Raw genomic sequence first — 27,756 nt, 5'->3', positions numbered from 1 at the left:
TTTCCTCCTTCCTTCCTCCTGTCCTCCCCTTCCCTGCTCCTCCCTTCCCCTCCTTTAGGCTCCCTCCCTGTTTGTATTCTTCCTTTCATTATCACATCTGTCCGTAATTATTCCTTCAGCACCTGCTATTTGCATGACATTATGGCCTTTTTCTCTCCCTCTTCTTCCATCTACCACGGCAGTTATCATCCTGGATGAAGACTGTTTGTCTCTACTTCCATAAGCTCATAAATTCCAGATGGCAAAGACTGAATCATTTCATGTGTGTATTTTCAGCCACTGTATTAAATGATTGAGTTGATGGGAAGGTGGGATCCAGGCAGCGTATGAAGCGATGGATGGAATGGATTATTGGGTGATGCTCCCCAGAGTTTGAGGCTGGCGTCTGTCGATTGATGGATGATCTCTCCACCAGTAGCTGTATTTGGAGGCCAGGTCCCAGCTCCCCATGCAGGTTGGCAGTTTGCAATCAGGAGCTCTCAGCTGCCGTGAACTCTGTCCAGCTTACTGATCAGCACATGGCTTTCTAAGAGACTGGCTTACGAGCCTGTGCCAGGGATCACCCGCCAGTGAAGAGAGAAGGGGGAAATTAAGACAGAGCCTTACTTGTTTCTTTTGTCTTTCTTCCTTCAGGGTGAGAAGGGCTTCGATGGCCCCGTGGGACTCCCCGGCCCAAAGGTCAGTACTGGAGCTGCAGACGAGTCCTTTGAGCCCGAGGATCTTTTGATTTGCTCTTTTTGTAAGAAAGAAAGAAAGAAAAAATAACCAAAACAGTGGTGTGTTAGTTTACTGTCCTGTGGGGTTTTTCTTCTGAGCTTGTTGAGATGGAAGAACAGAGCAAGTGCCACGAAGTTCGGAACCTTTGAGTCTCTTCGCAGCTCAGAAGGTTCATTTCTCAGCTTGACAGTGTGAGCTAGAAGGAGGTGGAACTCGCACACCCAGGCTCAGATCCTGTTTGTTCCAGCAGCCTCAGTTCTCTGTGGTCAGCTAACCCTCATCCATCCTTTCAGGCCTCTATAGTCCAGAAACTTTGGGGGTTGGGCTTTAAACAGTCTGTTTAGCACCTGCGATCTGTTTATTTAAATTGGTTGGAATTATTTTTGTGCTCATTTTCCAAGCTCACCAATTGCTCAAAGCCAGGTGTCTCCCCGGGGCCTCCCCCTTCCTCATTCAGGGCCCAGCCTCTTCTGTCTCCACCACTGCCCAGGTTTACAGCATTTATGGGGTGGGACGGGGCTGTCATCTCCCATCATGGTTTTGGTCTCAGAAAGCTGAGACCCAGAAAGATGTGGATTGCCCCTGGGGGTGGGTCATACAGTGGCTGAGGGCAGAGGTCAGCGTGCCCCAGTGACCATCACCTGGTCTGGTGTCAGAAAGAGGGGCTGAGTGTAAGGGTGGAGACACAGGGATGCCTCCCTTCGCTCCTCCCTAATTCACTCTCCCCTCCCCCTCCCCCTTTCGTTCCCTCTCCCCATCCCTCACCTGCATGGATGATGTTCAAGTTCAGCGAACCACCGTGGAGTGCCTGCTAAGGTCCCTTTTTGTCTTTTCCCTTCTTCCTTCCTCTGTGGGTATCTCCTTCATCTCCCCTCCTGTCACCCTGCTCCCCTCTGCCCCGAGTCTGCTAGGATGGAGAGGACACACACAGACACGCATGGGCGTGCACTCAGACACACACACAGACACACATGGGTGTGCACTCACACACACAGACACCACACATGGGCGTGCACTCACACACACACACAGATACACAAGACACACATGGGCGTGCATGCACGTGCGAGCACACACACACACACACACACACAAGCAGCTCTGAGATCCAGGGTGCCCGGTGTTCTCTGCAAAGAGGAGAGTGGGGGTTTCTGCTCAGGTATCCCCAGGCTCTAACCTTGACTTCTTGGCTGTCAGATGAAAGAAAGGAGCAGAGCCGTCTGGGGGTGTGAGCCTCTAAGTAGAAAATGTTTGTCTGAAGCAGCGACTGTTCACAGAGCAACCGTACTGGGGCTGTGGTGGAACAGATCCGGGCTGTGGGGCGGCAGAGCCCACCCCCCGGCCCTGGGAGAGAAGCTAGGTGCGAGGGAGGGATTCCAAGGAGAGAAGAGGCCCCACGGCCTGCAGGGGAGCCTGGCTGCCCTGTGGCTGGTCAGCTGTCCTGGCCCTTCATCTGTGTCCCAGCCCGTCCATGGTTAGGAGGCTGCATGAACACTTGTGAGTCCCTTGGCTCCGTTTACCTAGAGGTCACTCAGGTCATGTCCACAGGTGTGGCCTGGTGGACCCAGGTGCCCAGGCCCTCTCTGGATGCAAGGATGTGCCTATGGGTGACAGGGAGCCAGGTCCCCAGGACTCAGAGGCAGCAGGAAGAGGCATGACTGGGAGATGGGAGAGTGGGTGGGGGAGTGGGGCCAGAGGGGAGCCCTGAAGCTGCCTGGGGGGCTCCAGGATGCCTGGGGCCCCTGCCTGAGCTGGGTCTGGTAGGATGCATGGAATCTCCCATTCCTGCTCCCAGCAACCAGCGTGCGAGGCTTTCATCCACTCGCTGTCTCAAGCTGCCCTGGGCTCCTGGAATTAGGAGGTTGGGGAAGTTATTCAGATGCTTCTCCCCTCTCCGGGGGTGGGAAGCCTGGCCTCATGGTGCAGTTGGCAGTGATAAAACCAGTCGGTTCCAGGAAATGGGGGCAAGGTGGGCTGTGGGCAGCCGGTGTCAGGGAGCCTTGCCCGACCGGAGGAACTGACCTGCTGCTGTCTCTGGTTTCCTCCCCTCAGGGAGACATGGGAGCCACTGGGCCAGCAGGCGCTCCTGGACCCAAGGGAGAGAAAGGAGATACGGTGAGTGAAGGCCTCTCCACCATGGCTAGTGTGGGGGACCCCTCTCCACGGGCGTGGGGGTGCCTCCCGGCCACTCTGGCCTCACCCCACACCACCCCACCCCCAACCCCCGGAATCCTGTGCTCCAGATGGGCGCTGCATCTCCTAGCATCAATGGCACAGATTCAGAGTAGGTGGACCCCAGCCATTGGCCTTGGCTCCAGTCTTCGTTAGCTGGGTGACTGTGAGGTTAGTCTCTTAACCTCTGAAAATCTCATCTTACTCCACTAGCAAAGTAAAGAAAGTAACAGCTTTGTCTATAAAATGCCTGGGCCGTGGTAAGTGGTCAGTGAATGAGAGTGGGTATAGCCAGTTCCTTTTAGGTTCTGTGCTCAGGGGGTTCCCTGAAGACAAGACAGATGAGACAGAGTCACTCTCCTAGACGAGTTAGCCTGGCAGATAGCACCCCTCACATCATCATCTGAGAGCTCGTAATTGTAACTGTACTGCCTGCCCTTCTTCACCAGTGCTCCATGTGGGTTCCCTCCTTACTTCTTAGAAGCGCTTATTTTAAATTCTTATTGGAGTATGGTTGGTTTACAGTGTTGTGTTGGTTTCTGGTGTACAGCAGAGCAAATCAGCCATGCACGTCCCTTCTTTTTTGGATTTCCTTCCCACTTGGGTGACCAAAGAGCATTGAATGAGTTCCTTGTGCCATACAGTAGGTTCTCACTGGTTATCTATTTTAGACATACTATCAATAGCGTACATATGCCAATCTCAGTCTCCCAGTTCATCCCACCCCAGAACATAGTCTCGTCACTTCTCTGATGTGAAGGATACAGGATTTTCAGACTTGTATGATATGCTTGTTATCATGGAGCCTACATGTGTCAGAGGCGAGATTTGAACCTGTGTTAGTCTGAGTCCTGTGCTCACCTGCTGAGCTCCGCCTTTCACCCACACCGTGTATGCCTGCCTCCTGTAGGGGTGGGAAGCACCTGCTATGTGCAGAGCAACACGGAAGCAGGAAGACCTGCTGGTGTCACAGTGTGCATTGTGTACCTGGCTCTGTTTACCTGAGTACTGTTTGACAGTACTCTTTCTCACTTAACCTTCAGATCGGTGTTACAAGGTGGGGGCTAGTGAAACACCCATCTTACTCATACACGGGGAAAAAAAGCAGAAACAGCCAGCGAGAGGTCTCAGATGTCAGATTTAACAGACAAAGCCTGCAAAGCAGGCACTAAATCATATCCAAAGAGCTAAAGGAAACTTCTGAAGGAAATGGAGAGGAGTGTTGTGACAATATCTCATCAAATACAGAATATAAAGAAGTATAACAGATTTGAACTGGCTGAAGAAAGAGCCAGAATTCTTGAAAATAAATCAGTGGAGATTACTTAAACTGAAGATCAGAGAGAAAAAAATAATGAATAGAAATGAAGAGCCTCAGAGAAATGTGGGGGCCCGTGAAGTCAATCAGTGGGCACATAATATGGTTACCAGGAGAGGAGAATAAAAAGTAATCAGGGAAATCATGTCTAAAGACATCCTCAACTTGATGAAGCATAGTCACCTACACACTCGGAAAGCCTCAGGAACTCCAATCAAGAAATGCAAAAGGAGATCCATCCTTAGAAACATCATAATATCAATTTGTTGTTCAGTCACTAAGTCATGTCCAGCTCTTTGCAACCGAATGAACTGGAGCACGCCAGGCCTTCCTGTCCTTCACCGTCTCTCAGAGTTTGCTCAAACTCATGTCCATTGAGTTGGTGATGCCATCCAACCGTCTCATTCTCTGTCGTCCCCTTCTCCTTCTGCCCAGAATCTTTCCCAGCATCAGGGTCTTTTCCAATGAGTCAGCTCTTCACATCAGGTGACCAAAATATTGGAGCTTCAACTTCAGCATCAGTCACTCATGAATGTTCAGGGTTGATTTCCTTCAGGATTGACTGCTTTGATCTTGCAATCCAAGGCACTCTCAAGAGTCTACTCAAGAACCATAATTCAAAAGCATCAGTTATTCAGTGCTCAGCCCTCTTTATGGTCCAACTCTCACATCCATACATGACTACTGGAAAAGCCATAGCTTTGACTATATGGACCTTTGTTGGCAAAGTGATGTCTCTGCTTTTTAATATGCTGTCTAGGAGTCTTCCAAAGATCAAGCATCTTTCAATTTCATGACTGCTGTTACCGTCTACAGTGATTTTGGAGCCCAAGAAAATAATATCAATAAAAAATGCTAAAAGACAAAACAAAAAATGGGAAAGCAGCAGAAGAAAAATGAGTCACGATGTGGAAGGAAACCCCAATAACATCATCAGCTGACTCATCACCAAAAATAATTGAGGTCAGAATGTAGGGGGATGACAACTTCAAAGTAATAATTATGGCAGTGTATCACTGGGTACTTAAATATTTGTCACAACAGTAGCTCAAAAGGGGGGGAGATGGAATAGGTCACACAGCAGTATGTCTCTCAACCTCAATGGAAGTGAGTTAGTGTAAGTCTGAGGTTGATCCTGAAAAGTTAAGACATATATGGGAAACTTCAAACAACCTCCAAGAAAAATAATTTAAAAGTATACAGTGACAATATCCTTAAAGAGGTTAAAATATTGCAGTAAAAACGTACTCATGTAGTAAAGGAAAGAGTAATAAAGAACGAAAAAAAGGAAGAAAGTCAGGAGGCATAGAAACCAGAAAGTTAGATGGCATATGTAAATCTGCCTATATCAAAACCAGCATTGCCTGTAAATGGATTATACAAACTAATTAAAAAAGCAGAGATTTTCAGACTGGACATAAAAGCAAGATCCAGTGTGTTCTGTCTAGAGGAGACAAACTTTAGATTCAAATATATAAATAGGCTGAAAATGTGTCCAATACACATTCTACAAGTTGAAAACATTAAAATTGGAGTGACTGTAGCCATACCAGAGAGAGTAGGCTTTAAAAAGTTAATAGAAACAAAGAGGAGCATTTTATCACCATAAAAATGTTGATCCTTCAAAAATATGCAACAGTTATCAACATATGTGCACCTAAGAACAGAACCCCTAAATACGTGAAGTCAGTACTGAGAACTGAAGTGAGAGATAAACAAGTCGTCACCAAGGATTAGAGATGTCGGCGCTCCACTCGCAGTAACAGGCGCACAGCGAGGAGTGTGGAGGCGTGGAGCCCCACGCACAGGGACGGGTGCACAGCGAGGAGTGTGGAGGCGTGGAGCCCTCCGATACGCTGCAGCTGCTTTGAAGAACCATCCGGCGCTCATTCAAGGGTTAAGCACAGAATTACCGCAAGACCCAGCAGTTCCACTCCTAGGTATATAGCCAAGAGAAATGAAAACACGTGTTTGTATGAAAATTTGCCCATGGATTTTCATAGCGGCGTTATTCATCATAACCAGACAGCAGAAACAAGCCAAATGTTCACTACCTGATGAACGGATAAATGAAATGTGTCAGCCATGCAACATCATATTGTTCTGCAATAGAATGAAGTTTGATACAGGCCATAAGGAGGGTGAACCTTGGAAACACTTCGCTAAGGAAACACTGGCTATGAAGCCAGTCATAAAAGCCCACATATTGTATGATTCCATTTATATAAAATATCTAGAATAGGCAAACCTACAGAGACAGGAAGGAGACTGATTGTTGCCCAGAGCAGAGGGTGAGGGAAAAGGGGAGCGACAACCATGGGTATGGGGTTCTTTGGGGGGCGATGAGACTCTAAAATTGACTGTGGTGATGTTGCACAAGTCTATAAATGTACTAAGTTGAATGTAAATAGCTGAATTATGTGCTGTGTAGATTGTATCTTGGGCTTCCCTGGTGGCTCAGTGGTAAAGAATCTGCCTGCCAGTGCAGGAGACTCAGGTTCGATCTCTGGGTCAGGAAGATCCCCTGGAGGAGGAAATGGAAACCCACTCCAGTATTCTTGTCTGGAGAATCCCATGGACAGAGGAGCCTTGTGGGTTATAGTCCATGGGGGTCACAAAGAGCTGGATGTGACTTAGTGACTAAACAACAACAGATTACATCTTTAAAAAGCTGATGTGGAAAAAAGAATACTACTGTCATGCTGAGTCATTGGGAAAATGAAATAAAAATGTTGATAATCAACACTCAGTGAATGATAGACGACTTTTAGAGGTTCTCTGGCAGAGCTTGTGAAAAAGCAGCCAGCCGTTCGAATCCAAGGCACGCTCGCCATGTGTGGTGCCGTGCCATGGAGATGGTCTGCAGCAAACCTGTCTTTTGCTTTCCCCTTCCAGGGCGGAGGACCTTTTGTGCAAGGAGAAAAGGGTGAAAAGGTAAGCACCTCCCCGTTGTCTCACTCCTCCAGGGGCCATGGAGGTGGCTCAGGACCAGGATGAGGGCCTTGGGTTCAGGAGAGGTGTGTGTGCCGTGTTGCTGCTGGTAAGAATTGGGTGGGAGGGAAGAGGTCTCCCGGCTGAGTGCCTCAGTGTTAAGTGCGAGGAGGGAAAGGCTTGTCTAGGTCCTGGATGCTCTGCAGTGCCTAAGAGCACAGGGCACTTCATGGGGCTCCTGGTAAGTGGGATACAGAGCTGCAGATGTGGTTTGAGGACCAGCACGCTGGGCGTTCAGTATCAAAACCTGTCCAGGCTTGTTTGCAGTGATGGGAAGGATGGTCTGTGCTTGATCAGACGTGCTGAGAAAGTTCGAATAGCAGGTACCGGGAGGAGGGGGGAGACCAGAGGAGCTTGGGGAATTGCCAGGAGATTGTTGCAGAAGCACAAAAGGAAGATGAGGAGGGACAGAGTGGCAGGCGGCAGCAGCAGGACAGATGGAGGGACGGAGGCCTGTGACGTGCTCCCCAGCTACGAATGCTGCACCTTTTCTGACCTTCATCCGTCGTGGCGATGATGCACACACTCAACAGATTCTGGGAAAGAGGGGATCACTTTCTTACAGTGTCCACCTAGAAGAAGCAATAAAATAGTCACTAAAATGCCATCTTCTACTCACACCAGTGATCAAAGCTACATCTCCCTTTTCTCAGGAGAACAGCCACAAGACTTTGCAACATACATTCATGTTGATCATTTTGTCAGAGTCTGGGCACTTTCAGACTCAGGATGCAGACCACTGGACCCTGGGGGGCTCACATCAACCTCTTGCATAGGGTTTATGGTGTAAAGCAGGTGCCGCTCTGTCAAGTTACTATGGAAACAGAGCTCTCACATACCCAGCCCATTTTCTCTGTAGAGTACCTTTTATTTAGTTCGTTCAGGTCTAGAGATTTACTCTGAGGAGATAAATGGAGGTTGTGCACAAGTACATAGCCACACGTTTCCTTCAGCGAAATCTATAAGCCAGTCTGGAAAGAACTATTGCTCTGTCGGCAGCTACAGCACTGTAGAATGAGTCGTCGTTGTGCTGTTCCATAACACAACGGCACAGCTCCGTAACGCAATAACACTTATGGACACATAGTCACATTTAGAAGGATAATTAACGACCCAGAAAATGAAGGTAATATTTTGTTAATTTTTAAAACACATTGCAAAATATCTATGCAGTGTGACTCATTCATTGTGTGTGGGCATGTGCGTGTGTGGAAGAGAGACAGATGAATTCTGGAAGCAAATCCCCATTGTTGACCTCTGGTTGTCTGGGTGGCCAGGCTGTGAGGGTCTTTATTTTGTCCCTTATATTCCTTTGTGTCTTCGTTGATTCCACAATGAACTTCTCTTTGTTTACCTGTATTAGAAGCTCAGGCACATGCTCACACACATAGTAACTGGTGCACAAGAATGCAAAGCCGTTGGAGAGAGGGCATGAGCAGACAGCATAACGCGAGCTCTGCACCTGCAGACCTGGGTGGCTGGTGCTGCTCTCAGCCCTGCTGTCAGAGTCTAGTCTCCCGATGCCTGAAGCAGGGCTGACGGACCACCTTCCACGGTTCCTGTGTAGGCTCAAAGCATCGCAGCTGGAACTTGGTTTGATAACTGCCAGCGTGCTGGTTCCTGAGGGCCCAGAGCCAGAGCACAGGCTATTAACAGGACACCCAGATGCTCCTCGGGCTCAGGACTGGGGCTGCCGGAGCCCTCTTGAAGTCGGGGCTCAGCCTGGGTCCTGGTCCAGCCTGAGCTCTGAGTGACGTGCTGCCCTTCTCGTGTGTAGATGTCGCCAGGAGAAACTGACAGTCACCCCTTCTCCTCGGAGGAGCAGCTGCATCTCTGCCCCGTGCATTCTGGTTGAGCTCAGGTTAGGCAGCCTCCTCCCGATGCCTGGAGGCACGTCCCTGGTGCCCTGGAGTCCAGGCTGCAGCACCACCCTCAAAGCTGAAGCTGCTCTGTCAGAGCCCCGTGGGGGCACCTCCTCACACACGTGGCGCTGGCAGAAGAGGCTCTGGCATGCCTGGCTCTGTCCTCGATTGACACTCTCTTGCAGTTGGACATTTTTAGTAAAGTCTGAGTTTAGATTCTGCCACATATGAGCTGTGCGATTTGGGGTGAGTCACCTCCATCTCTGGGTCCCTGCTTCCTCATCAGTGGAAACGAGGGAGTGGGTGTGATGATGCATAAAGGCCCTTGCAGGTGGCTGTTCTGAGGTTTGGTCATCAGCCCACCCCCAGCCTGAGTCCCTGGGGTCACCTTCAGTAGCTTGGAGCCTCTGCTTCTCCTCCAAGGATGCAGGAGGCCCAGGTGAGTCAAAGGGATGACTGAATCCACGGCAGGGAGAAGGCCACTGGTGACTCATGCACTTGGAAAGAGCTTTGCAGACTGGCTTTTTTGCTTGAATATTCTCTCGAAAGCAGTTGCAGAATACCAAGCAGATTGGATGGACAGGAGCCCGATGTGTCTGGAAATCATATTGCTCTGAATTGTGCTGTTTTGTTTTTTTTTAATTTTTGGTGACGCAATTAACCAGTGTGACAATGTGCATCAGCCCCGTGAAGGCCACGCACCCTGTAAGCTGTGTCTCATGCTGTGTGTGTCACTGTTCACATGGTGCTTCAGGGAAAGCAGTGCCCTGCCCGTTTCACAGATGAGAGAGCTAGCTTAGGGGTCAAGTGGCCTGCCCAAGGTCACTGCTAGTAAGATGGCTAGAAAACAGTCCCGATGGGTACTACCATGAAGGGAAGCTGGGAGGCTGATTGAATCCCCTTTGTCCGATAGCTGAGTGAACTGAGGCTCAGAGAAGGTGATGAGTGGCTGAGGGTCACACACCTGAAGCTCTGTAGGAGCTCTTGGCCCCTTGACTCTCCTGGCCCAAGACTGGTGTGTGGCTCTCTGTTCCTGGGCTGCTTCTGCCCTTCATTTTGGAAATTAACGTCCTCTCTGGTTCCTGTTGTGCCCCATATTCTCCCCGGGGTTCTTGGGGTTCTGGTCCCTCAGTGTTTTAATATGTATGGAATCAGGCTCAGGGAAAGGGGAAAGCAGGCTTGTGGGGCTACCTGAAAAGATCTGCCTGCACCTCAGGCACTGGGGAGATAGAGAAAAAGGGACTTGAGACCTCCTCACAGTGTCTGGAAGACATCTGCAATTAATCCGTACTTGTCTAAGAAGTGAATGGGTGGTTGGAACGTGGACCTCCATCATCCAGGACCAGGGGCCAGTAGAGGGGTCCCAGACTCTGTGGTCAAAAAGACTCAGCTTCAAATTCATGTTGATTGTGTGTCTCCCCTTGGGCTACTTTGAGCCTTAGTTTCCTTTTCTGTAAAAGATAGGAAAAGAAATAATAGCTCCTACCATGAGAGGTTGCTCAGAGGATTCATCCACTGCCCTTGCCTGCATAATGTGTGACACTGCTGTTCTTGTTATCCCATCATCGTTGGCAGTTCTGTCTTGGTGATGATGGTGGTGGTGGTGATAGTGATGATGGTAGTGATGATGATGATGTGATGGTGGTGGTGATGATGGTGATGATGTGTTGATGGTGGTGATGTGATTGTGATGGTGATGGTGATGTGATGGTGATGATGGTGATAGTAATGTGGTGGTGGTGATGATGGTGATGTGGTGGTGGTGATGGTGGTGCTGTGATTGTGATGGTGATGTGATGGTGGTGGTGCGATTGTGCTGGTGATATGATGGTGGTGGTGATGATGATGATGTGGTGGTGGTGATGGTGGTGATGTGATTGTGATGGTGATGTGATGGTGATGATGGTGATGGTGATGTGATCGTGGTGATGATGGTGATGTGGTGATGTGATGATGGAGATGGTGATGTGATGTTGGTAGTGATGATGGTGATGTGACGGTGGTGATGGTGGTGATGTGATTGTCATGGTGATGGTGATGATGGTGATGGTGATGTGATGGTGGTGATGTGGTGGTGGTGATGTGATGATGGTGATGTGATGGTGATGATGGTGATGTGATGGTGGTGGTGATGACAGTGATGTGATGGTGGTGATGTGATGGTGATGATGGTGGTGATGTGATGGTGGTGATGGTGATGTGATGGTGGTGGTGATGACAGTGATGTGATGGTGGTGATGTGATGGTGATGATGGTGGTGATGTGGTGGTGGTGATGATGGTGATGGTGATGTGATGGTGGTGATGTGGTGGTGGTGATGTGATGATGGTGATGTGATGGTGGTGGTGATGACAGTGATGTGATGATGGTGATGTGATGGTGATGATGGTGATGTGATGGTGGTGGTGATGACAGTGATGTGATGGTGGTGATGTGATGGTGATGATGGTGGTGATGTGATGGTGGTGATGGTGATGTGATGGTGGTGATGATGGTGATGTGGTGGTGGTGATGATGGTGATGGTGATGTGATGGTGGTGATGATGGTGATGTGGTGGTGGTGATGTGATGATGGTGGTGATGGTGATGTGATGGTGGTGGTGATGACAGTGATGTGATGGCGGTGATATGATGGTGATGATGGTGGTGATGTGATGGTGATAATGGTGATGGTGATGTGATGGTGATAATGGTGATGGTGATGTGATGGTGGTGGTGATGGTGATGTGATGGTGGTGATAGTGGTGATGTCATGGTGGTGATGATGGTGATGTGATGGTGGTGATGATGGTGATGTGATGGTGATGTGATGGTGGTGATGTGATTGTGATGGTGATGGTGGTGATGTGATAGTGATGATGGTGATATGGTGGTGGTGATGATGGTGATGTGATGGTGGTGATAGTGGTGATGTCATGGTGGTGATGATGGTGATGTGATGGTGGTGATGATGGTGATGTGATGGTGATGTGATGGTGGTGATGTGATTGTGATGGTGATGGTGGTGATGGTGGTGATGGTGGTGATATGATAGTGATTATGGTGATATGGTGGTGGTGATGATGGTGATGTGATGGTGGTGATAGTGGTGATGTCATGGTGGTGATGATGGTGATGTGATGGTGGTGATGATGGTGATGTGATGGTGATGTGATGGTGATGGTGATGTGATGGTGGTGATGTGATTGTGGTGGTGATGGTGGTGATGGTGGTGATGATGGTGATGTGATGGTGGTGATGGTGGTGATGGTGGTGATGTGATAGTGATGATGGTGATATGGTGGTGGTGATGATGGTGATGGTGATGTGATGGTGGTGATGTGGTGGTGATGGTGGTGATGTGATTGTGATGGTGCTGGTTATGTGATGGTGGTGGTGATGATGGTGATGATGGTGGTGATGTGATGGTGGTGATGGTGATGATGTGATGGTGGTGGTGGTGCTGATGTCATAGTGGTGGTGATGATGATGAGGATGATGGTCATGATGGTGGTGAAGGTGATGACAGTTACATTGGTGACAGTGATGACGATGGTGATGGTGGTGATGATGATGATGATAGGGTAGAGCCACTGCTCTGGGCTGGTTTGGACTAGTTTGGGGAGAGTCAGGGAGAGCAGGGAGGGGCGATGACTTCCACGGCCCTCCATCCTTGGTCCTTCCCTGTTGACAAAGTAAATGAGTAACCGTGGTGAGGATGTTGGTGTGAGGTTTCCTGCAGCTGGGCACAGTGTCTTTTTTCCTTGGAGACGTGGTTCATGAGCCCCAAGGAGAGAAAAAGATTGAGAAACAAAAATGCAAGGCCAAACCGTGGGGTGTCCAGTGAACCTCCTTTTCATTCTGAGGGCCCTCGTGCTCTGGGGACCAGACCCTTCAGGGGAAGAACCAGGAGAGGCTGCATTGTGGCCGCTTCCTGGACCCACAGTGCCCTCTGGTGTCTGGAAGTCAGGGTGTCGGTCCAGTTTTCTTCTGCATGGCTTCATTCAATATTGGGGAACTCTCTGCCCTTTGGGGGTGCACTGCTTTTCCCTGGGAATCTGGCACATGGCGGAATAAGGGTAAAGGAGCCTTCGTTTTGTGCTCGAATGTGGGCTCAGGTGTTGGAAAGAAAGCAGGTTTGGGGAGTGGGCAGACCTGGTTTGGACCAGCTCTGCAGTGGCTGTGCGAGTTTTAGGTGGTGTCTCTGAGCCTCAGTCTCATCGTCTGTAAAGTGGGGCCGCTGATGCCCATCCCTTAGGGCTGTGTTAAAGGAGGTTGGCATTGCCTGTGAGAGTGCCTGCCTTAGGTCCTTAGGTAGGTGCATATAAAAATCTGTCTTTCATCATTCTTCCTTTCATTCATCTGCTAGAAACTAGTACTCAGATCCATGAAAGAGTGACAAGTGCTTCTTCAGGAGGCAGTCTTAAAGTACTGAGTACGTGGGAGACAGTGGTGGGTTCACGGAGCTCTAAAACCTGCCCTGGGTGGCCTTCTGGCGGAGAGCAGCCCAGATCTGGTGCTGGGAAGACCCAGCCCCCCCCCACACACAGTTTCCCTAGAGTGGAGAGTAACCGAGGACAGGGTGGGGAGCAGGCTTTACAACCCCCCTCAGGAGTCTGGATCACAACTTATAGATGGTGACGGCTTTTGGGAGACATGGGATGGAATCAGGGCAAAGTGTCTCCAAGCCATGCTTGGGTCAGCAACTCTATACTCAGCACTTGGTACACGGGGTAAAAAAAAATCCAAACAACAACCTGAAAGCCCTTTCTTCAGCATTTTCACAGGAATCCTGTCTGGCAATAAATAATACTTTGTATGGATTTTGTGCTTGGATTTCACAGTGCGGTGCCCCAGAAAATAATACACGAGCAAGTAGAAGAAACTCAGCTGAATTTTTTTGGGCTGGTTGGCTCATAGGAGATAGAATTTTCAGTTCAGTTCAGTTGCTCAGTTGTGTCTGACTCTTTGCGACCCCATGGACTGCAGCACACCAGGCTTCCCTGTCCATCACCAACTTCTGGAGCTTGCTCAAACTCATGTCCATCGAGTCAGCGATGCCATCTAACCATCTCATCCTCTGTCGTCCCCTTCTCTTCCTGCCTTCAATCTTTCCCAGTGTCAGGGTCTTTTCCAGTGAGCCAGTTCTTCCCATCAGGTGGCCAGATTATTGGAGGGCAGTGAGCTCAGGTGGAGGGCATCACCTTCTCTCTCTCTTGTGGAAAAGGCCCCCAAGATTTAGGACAGTGCTCTTACACAGTGATTTTTTCATTGTAGAAGGTGTAGGAAGTAGTCTGTAAGGAGCTCTGCTTCATTCAGAAGTTTAAGAGTTACCCAGTCTAGGGCCAGGCACTGGCCGGAGACGGGGGAAGGATGGCACAGTGAGGGGCATGAGCTTTAGAGCAGGATTAACCCGCTGTCAACATCTGAGAGTCAGGGTGGGTGGAGGAGCCAGGATGGGGTCGGGGTGAGTGACAAAGAGAGAGAAGGGAGAATCACTGTGGCCCCTGCAGAGCTCGCAGGGCAGAGCCAGCGGTGGGTGGCAGTGTGGCTACTCACACGGTCCTGATTAGCCCGCAATCTGAGCCAGCTGGGAGCCCTTCCCATGAACATCACAGGGGTGCCTGGGGCCCTACTCCAGAGGATGGTCAGACCTGCTCTCACAGTGACTGTTCTCTCATCTCAACACGACAGACCCACCTTGTGCCATCACAGCATGAAAGACCTGGTCTCTCCCACCGGATCTGGTTCTTTGTTTGGTGTCTTTAAAGGCAGGCGGTCTTTGAAATTGTGAGATGAGAGGATTTTGCGGAAGTGGAGATGGACTGCCCAGGTGGATGGGAGTGGAGCGCAGGCTCTGCTATGTGATGGATTTTATTCCCAGCACCTCCTTTCAGAGCTAGTGACCAAGTCAGGTCCTCAGAAGGTCTCAGCTGTCTCTGCATATCACGGGGGTCTGGTGCAGGTGAGACGTGGACCCTTGCAAGGGATGATGGATCCACTTTATGTCACAGATTCTGTCTGAGAGGATGGCCTGGGGGAATTAACACTGGTGGCCAAGGTGAATTTAGTGGCCAGAGCTTGGTGATTTTTGTCTGGAATCGTCTCCGAGAGGTACCTTGAAGTGGAAAGAATCATGATGTCAGCCTTTTATTGACCGCTTTCATCTGCCTGCTGTCCAGTTTATGAGTACTAGCCTCTGCAACTCTTTGAAGGAGTCTAGGGCACGCCTGAGGGCACAGAGCGGTGGGTGAGGGTGGCTGGGGCCGTGTCTGACCCTACATGCCCCACTGTTAACACCACACTGGCCAATGCTGGTTCCCTGCCCGCCCCTAGAGAGATGCCTTTATCTGGGATTTCTTGACCCTCAAAACCCACGTCCCTTGTGGGGAGGAACTTATTTTAGGCAATGACTACATTATAGAGCCTCTGAGCCATAAAATATAAATTATATGTGTGTGTTTATATGTGTGAAACTTCTTTTTTTTTTTTTTGAAACTTCTAAGATGTATTTATACCCTTTGCCTCCAGCTCTGGGTCTCATCCCCTTTGTTAACGACTGGCTTAATCAGCACCCCCATCTCCTATTCTTAGCCTGTGCCTTAATGTGCATTATTCATGGTTATCGAGCTGGATAACTGTGGTCGAGTGCCTTCTATTTTTATCATAATTAAAGGATTTAGGGGGAAGTAAGTTTAGCTGCCTACGTGCCCTCAAATAGCCTTGTAGGTGGGGGCAGATTGCTGGGAGTTGGAATAAATAAAGGTGCTGCTGACCCTGTCCGTGGTGCTGAAGGACACACTGAGGAAGTTTTGAGTTCACGGGTTCTCACAGCCCCAGGCAGAGCCAGAATAGTAAAGTGTGCACTTTTTCCAGCTCCGTCTGACACTCAGGCTCTTGCCAAGTCTCATGGCCCAGTCACAGGGCCAAGGGCCTCATACAGGAGGGTGAGAGCATTTATTGGAAGGGTAAGTGCTGGACTGGGAGGGCAGTGGAGGCCAAGCGTGCAGACCCTAGACACCAGCTGGCTGGACTCAGATCCCAGCTTGGCCACTTAGCAGCTGTGTAACCCTGGCGAAGTCAGTTACTCAACCCCTGCAACCCTTGCTTTCCCCCATCTATAAACTGATGACTATAATTCTACCGGCCTCGGCGGGTTACAGCAAGGACGAAGTGAACTAGTGAAAATAAATGACTTCTATTGTTAAGAAGTACTCATAAATGTTGAGTATAATTACTATCACGCCAATGTAGTTTTTCACTTTTTACACCGAATGACATTTTCTGCATCCTCTGCAGCAATGAGGTCTTATCCCCAGGGGTGGCCGACAGCTGGGAAATGTCAGTGTCCCCACCCCGCCCTGCCCCACCTCAGGAGGACTTGTGCAACTCCCGGAGCCTCAGGAAGCCTGGAGGGTGTTTTTAGAAAGTGTGTCCCAGGTGGGCTGACACAGGGGTATAACGTGTCTTTCTCTTTCTTCACTTCATCCAAAACAACTTGCAGAGCATCCAGGAGTAACAGCAGTCCCCTGTACTCACAAGTGTCTGCCAGCACAAGCTACTTAGTTTCGGGGTAGATACTGTTGTCCTTGTTTTCAGGCCTGTTCACTATGTGACCAGGTGCAAGTGACTATCTCTGTGTGGCCAAGCCAGGGATTGTGCTCATATATTCAGACACCACAGAAAAGTGGCTCTCAAACTTGAGCAAGCACCTGAACCACAGCGGGGGTTTGTTGAACCCGCTGGCCAGGCTCCGCTCCCCATCTGTCTGATTCGATGGCCCTGGGGTGAGGCCAGAGAATCCGCCTGCCTAACCAGGCCCAGGGATGCTGCTGGGCCAGAGCCGCACTTGAAGGATCACTGTGCAGAGGACCCCTCTGTTCCACCTGAAGAGCCTGCTCGGGCTCAGCCAGGGGGCAAAGAGGAATCCTAACGGGGCATCTCCACAGCGAAGCAGTGCTTTTGTCAGGATTTAGGGGGCAGGCTCTGATATTTAAGTAATAGAACAGGAGACATTCCTGTTTTCTCTTTGTATTTCGCCCAGTGAAGTCACCATATGATCCTTGGAGCTATGGTTCTCGCAAGTGGGCCTAGGTGGGTAATTTCCTGCCAGACGTTACCCGCTGGGGCTTCTGGCGAGATCCTCCAGGCAGTGTGTTTGTGGAGGGGGTGAGGTCAGCGCTTTGACTTGAAATCAGGGCCCCCGATTTAGAGTCACAGCTGCCAGTGTGAGCTGCGGGGAAGCCCTCACCCCTGAGCCCTGGCTGTTGTTGGTGATGCGTTTCATGTGTACTATCGACACTCGTCCTCCTGTTTGTTTTTCACCCAGGTTTTAGTAATTCTATTCCATCATGACTGTGACACAGGAAGATGAAGCGAAGTGTATTTTCTTTTTATAATTTATTTTTTATTGATGTATAGTTCATTTGCAATGTTGTGCTAATTTCTTCTGTATAGAAAAGTGACTCAGTGTGTGTATGTGTGTGTACATATATTCTTTTTTTCATGGTTTGTCCCAGGATACTGACTATAGTTTCCTATGCTGGACAGTAGGACCTTGTTGCTTGTACCTTCTCTATGTGATAGTTTTCAGCTACTATCCCCAGACTCCCACTCCACCTCTCCCCTTTCGCCACCAGGAGTCTGTCCTCCATGTCTGTGAGTCTGTTCCATGCTGCTGCTCCTGCTAAGTCACTTCAGTTGTGTCCGACTCTGTGCGACCCCATAGACGGCAGCTCACCGGGCTCCCCCGTCCCTGGGATTCTCCAGGCAAGGACACTGGAGTGGGTTGCCATTTCCTTCTCCAATGCATGAAAGTGAAAAGTGAAAGTGAAGTCACTCAGTCGTGTCTGACTCTTCGCGACCCCGTGGACTGCAGCCTTCCGGGCTCCTCTGTCCATGGGATTCTCCAGGCACGAGTACTGGTGGGGTGCCATCGCCTTCTCCGAGTCTGTTCCATAGACAGTTCCGTTTGTGTCATGTTAGATTCCATATGTAAGTGATAAGTATGGAGTTTGCCTTTCTCCTTCTAACTCAGTTCACTTCATATGATAACCTCTACTCTCATCTACATTGTTGCAAGTAGTATTATTTTGTTATTTTTTATGGCTGAGTAGTATTCCATTGTATATACGGATATAGTCATCTTAAGCTGAGTGATTTCCTTTTCACAGGCAAAGAATGGAGGTTCCAGATATTATATTCCAAATAACAGAACCTCATGCTCTTTTCAGATTCCCGTATGTTCAAGTCATTTTCTAAAGCATTGTCTCAAGGCATCTCACTTTGGGCCGGAGGTGCTGCTCCTCCTTGCATCACCCTGCTCACAGGTGATGAAACTGAGACCCAGGAGGGGAAGGAAGCTGTTTCTGCTCAGCTGAGGGTCAGCAGAGGCGTCGCATGAACCCAGACCCGCCCCCGCAGCCTGGTCCTCTCCTCTCCTCCCCATCTCTCATCTTTATCTTTCTCTCTCTTTCCTTCCTCCCTTCTCTTCCTCCCTTCCCTCCATCCATCCCCTTTCCTTTTTTGTGTGCTTTGCCGTGGATCCTGAGCTCCAAACTCCCTTTTCAGGAGCCCTCTATGCCAGCCTTTCCTGCTCCAGACCAGCCTCCTGTCTGTTTCCCACTCCTCTCATTGACCCGCCTTACAGACCTGAGAAAGTGTTCTTAGTTCTCCACAGAATATAAGCAACTGACACATCAATAATATTTTATAGTCTACAATTATATCCCCACTTGTTTACTCATCTCAAGCAGCACGAACCTCTATCTTACAAATGATGACACCAAGGCTCCAGGAGGCAGTGTGACTTTGCTGGTGGGATGTCAGGGAGCGGCTTAGGGCGCTGACTTCTCTCTTCACAGATTCTGCAGGCAGCTGAGTTCAAGAGAAGGACTTTGGAAGGTGTGTTCTGTGAACATGGTGGCATTCTGTGATGCTAAGATTATGTGACCCTGGAACATGAAATATCTGGGCCAGGTTGACTTTTTCTTGGGCACACAGCCTCCTGGGGCAGGAACCCATCTAAATGAAATGCCTGGACCTCACGATGACTGAAAGTGGAAGTTTCTCAGTATGTGTCTTATTTCTAGTGCTGGCTTGGTTATCTCAACCATGATTCAAAAAAAAAAAAAAAAAGATGTTAGCTTCTTAGACAAAGAAAATACTCGTTCATCTCTACAGAGGCTGACTTTCTTAGGCTGCAGGGCTAGCCCATCCCTGCAGACAAAGCAGAAGGGACTGGCTCTAGGATGCGTGTGTGCTCAGGTGTGTCCGACACAGACTGTAGCCCACCAGGCTCCTCCGTCCGTGGGACTTTCCCAGCAAGAATACTGGAATGGGTAGCCATTCCCATCTCCAGGGGATCTTCTCCACCCAGGGATCGAACCCATGTCTCCTGCATTGCAGGCAGATTCTTCACCACTGAGACACCGGGGAAGCCCTGGTTCTGGGATACCAGTTCTCTAAAACCAGTTTGTCGAGCTGTTCCCATTTGTGGGAAGCACAGATCCTGCAGCGAGGTTCATGACACCTGCTTCCCAGTGGAGCCTGAGACTCAGAGCGCTGCCCTGACCTGGCCTATTCTGTCAGTACGGAGTGACGGAGCAGGATTTGAAGCTGTAACTTACTGGCTCTTGAAGCCGTTGTTTTCCTGCAACAGCCTGATTTTCACTTTGGCCCTGGCATTTCATACCCCCAGGGCTAATTCTGAAGTACGGGGCTTTCCCCTTTGTCTCCTCTTGCATGCCCATGGGGCTTAGGAAGGGATGGATGCCCAGGGAACACTTGTGGGGCTCTGGGCCCGGTGGACACTGTTCACACGGATGTGTCCGAGTCCCGATTCCCACCTCGTGGCTCTCCGGTCCTGTGATCAGACAGACTCACCCAGACACTTGCTGGACAGCAGTGACGGGGCTGGACCTGCGACAGCCGTGGGCACAGCAGAGGTTCCGGAACTCTCTCGAGTCCCCTCTGGCATTGTCTCTGGACTCCTACCCGGCTTCCTTTATTACACGGTCCTGGCAGCTCTGTGCCCTGCTGCTCCTGCCCCCTGGATTCCTGCGGCAGGAGCCCCCCAGACCTCCCTTCCCCACCTGCAGCCGCGAAGAGACAGACTGGCCTGTGAAGGACTGGGTAACTGACCCCCGGGGCAAGCTCTGCGCCATGCCACCCCAGGGGGCCTGATCTTGGGGGTGTCCTTATTCTTCTTGATGTTTCCCTTTTGGGAAATCTTGAATTTCTCCCTCATGTTGTAGGGAAGCACCATTAAGTGTGCTGGCCCTGGCTACCTGGAAACACACTGCCTTTTGCTTTAGCTCTGAGCAGATGAAACGTGGGCCTTGGAGACAGACAAGGCATCTGGGGAGCTGAGCCCACACTGTACCTGACCCCCAGCATGCTGGCTTGAGCAGGGGGCCTGCCTCCTGAGAGGCCTTTGGGGAAACTCTGATGCTTCCCCAGGGAAGGGGGGCTGGTGAGGCCGAGTGGGGCTGACCTTGATCCCTGGGGAGGGAGAGCAGGGCTGGGTGCCCAGGCTTCCGCTGCCCCAGCCTGCCTCACCAGGCCATGGAACTGCTGGGAGGCCACCAGGAATCCAGTGTCCTTGTGTGCTCGTGGGCTGCATGTGACGTGAGCATGAAACACGGACGTGCTGGGGGGACGAGTTCAGTGCACTGATGAGCGGAGAGAGCTCAGAACATGACAGGTTGGGAATGTTGGTGGGATACTGTCTTTAGTATCCCGTTCGTATTGCTGTTGGCTCTGCCATTAATGCTAATGATAGCAGTGCTAGCTGGTGTCTAGTCGCCGTTCCATATCAGAGAAATCACTTGCATCTGGACTGGTCGCCTCGTTCAACCTCAGCTGAGTTTCAGAATAGTCAGATGGAGGGACAGGCGGGCAGGGGGTTCATCCCCACAGTGCAGCGGTGGGATTAGAGGCTGAGGGATCTCCGGCCACAGCTGCCCTTCCCTTATAGGGGTGGACAGGGGGGGACAGTCTGACCCTAGCAAGCATCCCATCAGCTCCCAGTTGTCCTGAGGAAATGGCCACCCAGGCAGTTTACTATGCACATCGCACGTGAGCTGTGGTGTCCTTTGCTGGCCATGGGGGTGCCCAGTGGGCTGTGAGCTTTATATCTGAAATCGCCAGTCACCCGCCCAGTGATCCTGCTGGTGTCTGCACACGGCCTTCCAGGGTGGCTGCCTTTGGGGTCCCATGGCTAGAAAGGTGCAGGTGTGGGCCAGAGATGTCTGTCTGTCTGTCTTTCTCTCCAATAACAGAATAACTTAGAATGTTCGGCCGTAGAATGCACTCTGTAAACATTTTTAAAGTATTTGTGGGTGTGCGTGTGTGTGTGTGTGGACGTGTGCATACATGCGTGCATCTTAATTTCTAGGTAAAACTGTAAATGTGTGATGTGTCTGTGAGAAAACGAAACCTCTCTCACGGGCGTATTATAAGAACTAAGTAAGAAAATATTTGTAGAAGACATCCTGCAGGGTCTAGCCCATAGCATTTTCTTCTAAATATTACTTACAGGTTCATCAGTTCATTGATTCATTGAATGTCCGACATCCTCATTTCACAGATGGAAAAGCCCCAGAAAGAGGCATTGGCTTGCTCTGTGGTCCTTGGAAAATTGATGGAGAGTGGGGAGTGGGATGAAGGTCTTGGTGGAATCCTTTGATTTGAAGGAGACGGTGTGGGAGCTGGATGGGAGATAAGGGGTCCTCGGGTTCCCTGTTCCTGAGTTGCCCCCCTGCTGCACTTCCAGGGAGCATGGGGGTGGGATGAGGAGGCCCCCACACCTGCTCCATGGGCACATGTGTTGCATGCTTCCTCTTGATTTGCTGGAACGGAGTTTGCCCCAGCTTAAGAAGCATTTTTGATACCTGGCCTAGCCCAGCATTTCTGGTGTGATTTTTCCTCCCAGGGATGCTTGGGTTGTCACACCCGGGGAGTGGTACCCGGCATCCAGGGCCCCTGGAGGACACCCTGAATCACCCAGGGCAGCCTCCCCGCCCCCAGCAAAGACTGACCCATCTGGTGCTGGGGGACCCAGGTCGAGAACCCTGCTGTGGCTGATGCTCTGCTCGCATGTGTGACTGGGGCCTGGAGTGGGGCGGCCACGTGGCGAGTTACTGAGAGGCAGGGCTGGGGCATCTCACTCCCACCGTCAGGCGCATACAGACCCCCCAGGGGTCTGGTTAAAATGTGGCCCCCTAGGCAAGGGTCTGGAGAGAGGCCCGCGGCCTGCATTTCTTGCCCTCCCCTGGAGGCATCCGGGCTGCAGATCTGTGTGTTGCCGCCCTCTGAGTAGGAGTATCTCAGCCATGATTCCCGTCTGGCGCATCCTCTGCTGCCACAGCGGAGAGCCTATGTCCAGCGTGGTCCTCACCCCGTCTTAACTGCTCTTCTCTCTCTCCCCTCCTAGGGCTCCCTGGGCCTGCCGGGTCCCCCAGGAAGAGACGGCAGCAAAGGCATGCGGGTATGTCTGTTCTGGGGGCCTGCTGATCGGAGCCCCTGTCCTTGAGGGGGGGGGGGTGGCCTTCGCCAGGGCCAGGCTCCAACTGGGCACCTTTGTACCAGGATCGTCCCAGGTCCCTGGAGGTCAGCCTGGTAACTATCACCACACCAGCAGCTCTGGCCACCGGGCGTCACCTGGCTGCCCCTGGGAGCTGTTTTCACAGTTGGTTGACCAGCAGTTCTGGGCTCTTGTCCCAGTGCCTGGAACTTGGAATGGAGCCAGGGGACCCAGTTCCCAAGTCCTCAGTTCATAGCTTAAGTTGGAGGGGGCCCCATAGCCCACGTGTCCAGCCGGCCCGCCTGCAGTGGGCACCTGACTCCCCCTCTGCCTCCCCGGCCTCTGAGTCGGAACACACCCCGGGACCCCAGGCGGAAGTGATCTCAGCTCAGGCGGGTCCGTCTGACCCGGGATAAAGAGGTCCTCTTCGCCACCAAGAACTCAGTTTGGGTCCTCAGTGGCTCCTCACCATCAATGCCAGCTGCTGTGCTTTCTCCGCTCTTCCATCCGGCCTGGTTCTGTGGACCAGCAGAACTGGGGCGTGTTGGGGGTTCCAGTGATGAAGGCCTGCAGTGAAGATCAGCTCCTTTGCTTGTCGGAGGCACTTCTGGGGGGAGCCTAGGTCTCGGCTTGCCGGCCGTTATGACGCTGTTTCCGTGCTGAGATCCAGTTCTGGGAAGGACGCCCCGGGGCCTGGGCCTGAGTCCCCCGGGTTGTGACCTTGTGCTGTTCTCTGTGCTGCAGGGGGAGCCAGGAGAACCGGGCGAGCCGGGGCTGCCCGGGGAGGTGGGCCTGCGGGTGAGTGTTGCTCTGAGCTCTTCTTCTGATGTTTCTGGGCTTCCCTGGTGGCTCAGCCGGTAAAGAATCCGCCTGCAATGCGGGAGATCTGGGTTCGATCCCTGGGTTGGGAAGATCCCCTGGAGAAGGGCTAAGGCTCCCCACTCCAGTGTTCTTGCCTGGAGAATTCCATGGACTATACAGTCCACGGGGTCACAAAGAGCAGACTGAGCGACTTTCACTTTCTGATGTTTCTAGTGCACAGATCTTGATGCAAAACCAACGTTTATGGGCCCACTCAACGCTCTACAAATGCTTCTCATGCAGCCACACGCCTGCTCGTGTGTGTGTGTGTGTGTGTGTGTGTGTGTGTGTTCACATCCCTGATGTTTCCTAAATTCTCACAGAAAGTGAATCCTACCGTTCTCTGCCATTTATCTTTTCTAACAAGAGACGTGTCTTTCCTCCCCAGTTCAGATCAATACCACCTGTTCTCTTAATTAGTGCTTACCGTTCCATGATATGGATGCATCATAATTTACATAACTTTTCCTCTGTTTGTGGCCCTCCAGGTTATTTCTAATTTCATTTGTTTTCCACAAAAATCAGTAAATGCACACACCACTGTTATTTTTTTGTTTCAGTAGAGTAGGTGACAAAAATTAGGGTATCTTTGGCTGAGGAAAAAGCACTTTTTAACATTCAGTTCAGTTCAGTTCAGTCAGTCAGTCGTGTCTAACTCTTTGTGAGCCCATGGATCGCAGCACGCCAGGCTTCCCTGTCCATCACCAGCTCCAGGAGTTCACCCAAACCCATGTCCATCGAGTCGCTGATGCCATCCAGCCATCTCATCCTCTGTCTTCCCCTTCTCCTCCTGCCCCCAATCTTTTATTAATGGGTTTTAACAAATATGGCCAGTTTAACAGCCTTAAAGTGGCAGCAGATCCTGGTCCAGGTAGCAGGGGCTCCCGGGCTCGGGACCCCAGGTGGGCTTTGTGAGGATGTGTCCAGGCTGTGCTGGCCCCACGTGAGGTGTGCGTGATGAGCCACGGGAAGCCAGCCTGTGACCAGGAGCTCTGCACGTGTCCAGCCCGGGTCCCAGCATGGCCACGGGGCGCGGCCTCACCAGATTGCTGCACTGGCCTCGTGAGAGCTCAAAGGCTGCTGTGGAAGTCGAGCCGAGCTGCATGTGAATCCCAGCTCCCCCAGGCAGGGGGTGACATGAGCTCTTCATGGAGGGGGGCAGCAGAGGTGGGGGGGTCTCCTGGGGGGACTTTATGCAGGTGGCACGTGGCAGCGGATGAGGAGCAGCTGTCTCAGCCCCTAACACGGTTATTGAGTGCGTCTTCCCTCTGCCCCTGCCCTTTTCTCTCCATCCCCAAACCTCTGCTCTGGGAACTGTCTTCTGCAGGGATCCCAGGGACCGCCTGGACTTCCAGGACCTCCCGGCCCCATCGGCGCTCCCGTAAGTAGAGGCTGCTGTTGGAAGGGGCTGTGTTGCTGTCCTAGGGGACTGGGACCCAGGCCCTGTGACAGGTCCCTACCCCACATCTGTGCATAAATACAACTTGGAGCATGTGGTCAGAGAGGCCCACACCTGGGCTGCCGTCTCCATCACGTCTGCTCCCAGAGGGGAGGGTGGCCTTCGCGCAGGTTCTGGGTGCTTCTCCTGAGGACAGTGTGTGCATGCAGGGCGGGGCAGTGGCCCTCTCCCAGGGGAGGGGGAGGAATGTGGCTTCAAGGGGCCCTGAGTCTCAGGTTCAATTCCTTGGTTCCATGATCAGATGGCAGTGGGGACTGACTCCGGGGCCACCTTGCTGCACTCGGCCAGCTGAGCTCAGGTCTTAGCTGGGGGTACCTGGATAATCCAGGGATGGGGGGACCAGCCCCAGGGGCTCTCATCCAGGCAGGGGCCGAGCTCACCACCCAGGCCCAAGGGAGAAGCAGGCTGCCGTAGGGAGTGAGATACACGGGAGACAGACCTTCACCACCATCCCAGGCGAGCAGGCTGTCCCGGGGCCTCAAGCTCAGTGCAGAGAAGCTGGACGGGGCTGTCTGCGTGTTACTCATCCTCCCTTCCCTTCCAGGGTCTCCATGGAGAACGAGGGGAAAAGGGAGCCCGGGGAGAAAAGGTATTTACAGTCTGCTTCAGTTAGTTGTGCAGCTTTCTGTGGACAGCATGTGTGTGAGTGTGTGTGTGTGAACATGTGTGTGTGTGTGTATGTGTGTGTGCTATGGTAACTGAGGGCTGGTGCAGAGGAGGCATTAGCTTCTGACCCAAATGTAAATTCTGGGCCCAGAAGGCCGTGGTCCCGGTACCTGCAGGGGTTGAGATCTCCTTGCAGAGACAGTTTGGGGTTTCCAGGCCAGAGGGGTTTTAAAAGTGCCCAGGATTGGGATTCAAAAAGTTCCAGTTGCTGCTGGGGACTCACATCTTCCTTAGCAACTGGCCTGCATTCTCCATACCTCAGGGACGCTGACTGTCAACGGAGGGAGGGGGTGCAGGGACAGCTGTGGCTTTGGTGACCCACACAGCCTTGTGGACCGAGTGCTGTGACCTGACCTCAGCTGAGACTCTCCACGCCGAAGCTGGCTGTGCCTTCATATTGACGCCACCAGGTCACAAGTCATCCGCAGACCAGATCTTTCCATGGGTGGAGTGCTCAGGGCTCTGGGGGTGGGGAGAAGGATGGCATCCCACCTCCCCACCTCCCCGGACAGCAGCAGGCATCGAATTCCCAGGAATCCCAGGCCCATCCACTCACTGGGCTCCTTCAAATCAAAAGCTTAAAATTGGCCCTCTCGAGCTTAGCTGTGTTCCAGCCCCCTTTTCAGCACCTGCCCTGTTCCGTCTTCCTGGAGTACGTGTTTCTCTCATTTATAGAACATTTCTAAAATATTAAGAAATTTAATTTTATTTCAAGCAACTTAACACACACACACACAGCCATATCTGGCAACAGGAAAAAAAACCAGCAGCCTGTAAGTGCACCATCCCACTGCAGCTGCAGCGACCACTCTGGCCCGTTTCTTGATTTCTTGCAGGACTCACTCCTGTGTCTCTGACGTCTTTCTACATCGTCACACGTGACGTGTTCTGCTTTGCGTACCCTCGTGTCTCCTCCTCCGGGTAGCATCTCCCCCGCCGTGCTGCTGCAGACGTCTATGATTTATCTTAAATGGCTGCACAGTGTCCCCGTGTGTGAATAGGCCATGATTTATGGGCTCATTCCCCTATTATCGATCAGGGAGGATTGTTTCCAGTTTGTCATGATTAAAAAATACTGCTTTGGTGAACATTTTCACACCAATGCCTTTATTTATTTATTTTTCCCAACTTAGGATGGTTTTCTCCGGCCGCTCCCTTAGAAGGGAGATTGTGGTCAAAGGAGACGAATGTGTTGTGTGACTCAGGAAGCGTGTGGGTCCCCAAAAGGCTCTTCGGAAGGAGTGTGGCGAGAGCCAGGGTGACGCCCCTCACCTCAGGCCCCAAAGTGTGGTTTCTGTTTGTTCGGATATCAAACTTTCATCACTGCAGCTTCAACAGTGGAATCCCTTGCCCTGTGTGGTTGGGACGCGTGTCTCTTGGTTCTTTGGAGAGAGTTCTTGTGGCTCCGTGTGTCAGGTTTTGGGTGGAGGGCCTCTCTGTGGCCCTCTGCTCCTCCTCTGTACAAGGTGGGGACTGGGAAGTGACCCTTCGGGTAACTGGGGGTCCAGGCACAGGCTTGATGGGCAGCCCTGGTGCACAGGGCGATAGGGGTCCAATTTGAAGGTTCCCCCCCTGGGAGCATGCAGGGTTTGGGGAACAGACGTGGCAGGAGGGCTGAGCCACAGCCCAGTGCCCTGCAGCCGCCACCTGGCAGGGAAGCTGGGGGGGCAGGGGGTCACCTGCAGGGCAGGCCCTGGAGAGGAAGTCCAGCCGTCAGCCATCAGCCTCAGTCTACAGCGTGGCCCAGAGGACGCCCTGCATGGTGATTTCAGAGCCAGCTTGCCGGAGTTTCAGGCTCAGCTCTGGGGTCTGCAAGCAGTGTGGCCTTTGGAGAGTTCGTTTCACCTCTGAGTCTCAAGTGTCCTCAGTGTAGAGAGTAGCTATTATGTAAGGCTGCTATGAGGATTAAATGACCTAATGTTTGTAAAATGCTTAGAGCAGTGCTGGGCAACAGAGGCCATATTTACGGAGGGTGGGAGACGAGAAGAAGAGAAACAGCGAGGCATAGAGGATTGGCAGGGAGGCATAACCTGAGCACTGAGAGCTCTGCTTTGACTCTGATCCCCAGCTCCCTTGCCGATGTTCTCGGCGACTCTGGGGGGAGCTGGTTCCTTCTCTGCACCTCTGTTTTCCCATCTGTCAAACCAGATGCTTGGGCTGCATGATCTCTTGGGCTCCTTTCCAGTTCTTATATCTGATAAGTACT

The 27,756-nt window shown here is 51.5% G+C and overlaps 1 protein-coding gene across 2 annotated transcripts in view; it reads left to right on the top strand.

The window, feature by feature from the left end:
• The window catches only part of COL22A1 (collagen type XXII alpha 1 chain), a 230,834-nt gene that overhangs the window by 73,977 nt on the left and 129,101 nt on the right, over positions 1–27,756 (top strand). For both annotated transcript variants that reach the window (XR_015140361.1, XM_086335603.1), the window contains exons 10-16: positions 634–678; positions 2,770–2,832; positions 7,103–7,141; positions 22,475–22,528; positions 23,309–23,362; positions 24,753–24,806; positions 25,429–25,473. Coding sequence is in view for 1 of the 2 variants with exons in the window: in XM_086335603.1 (XP_086191729.1) it covers positions 634–678; positions 2,770–2,832; positions 7,103–7,141; positions 22,475–22,528; positions 23,309–23,362; positions 24,753–24,806; positions 25,429–25,473 (354 nt within the window). In the remaining variant the exon portion in view is untranslated. The remainder of the gene's footprint in view (positions 1–633; positions 679–2,769; positions 2,833–7,102; positions 7,142–22,474; positions 22,529–23,308; positions 23,363–24,752; positions 24,807–25,428; positions 25,474–27,756) is intronic.

Source organism: Bos grunniens, chromosome 14 (genome assembly GCF_055505025.1).
Source record: "Bos grunniens cultivar Pamir isolate PY7600 chromosome 14, Bosgru_T2T1.0, whole genome shotgun sequence".
NCBI lineage: Eukaryota > Metazoa > Chordata > Mammalia > Artiodactyla > Bovidae > Bos > Bos grunniens.
This window is presented reverse-complemented; position numbering and strand designations above follow the sequence as displayed.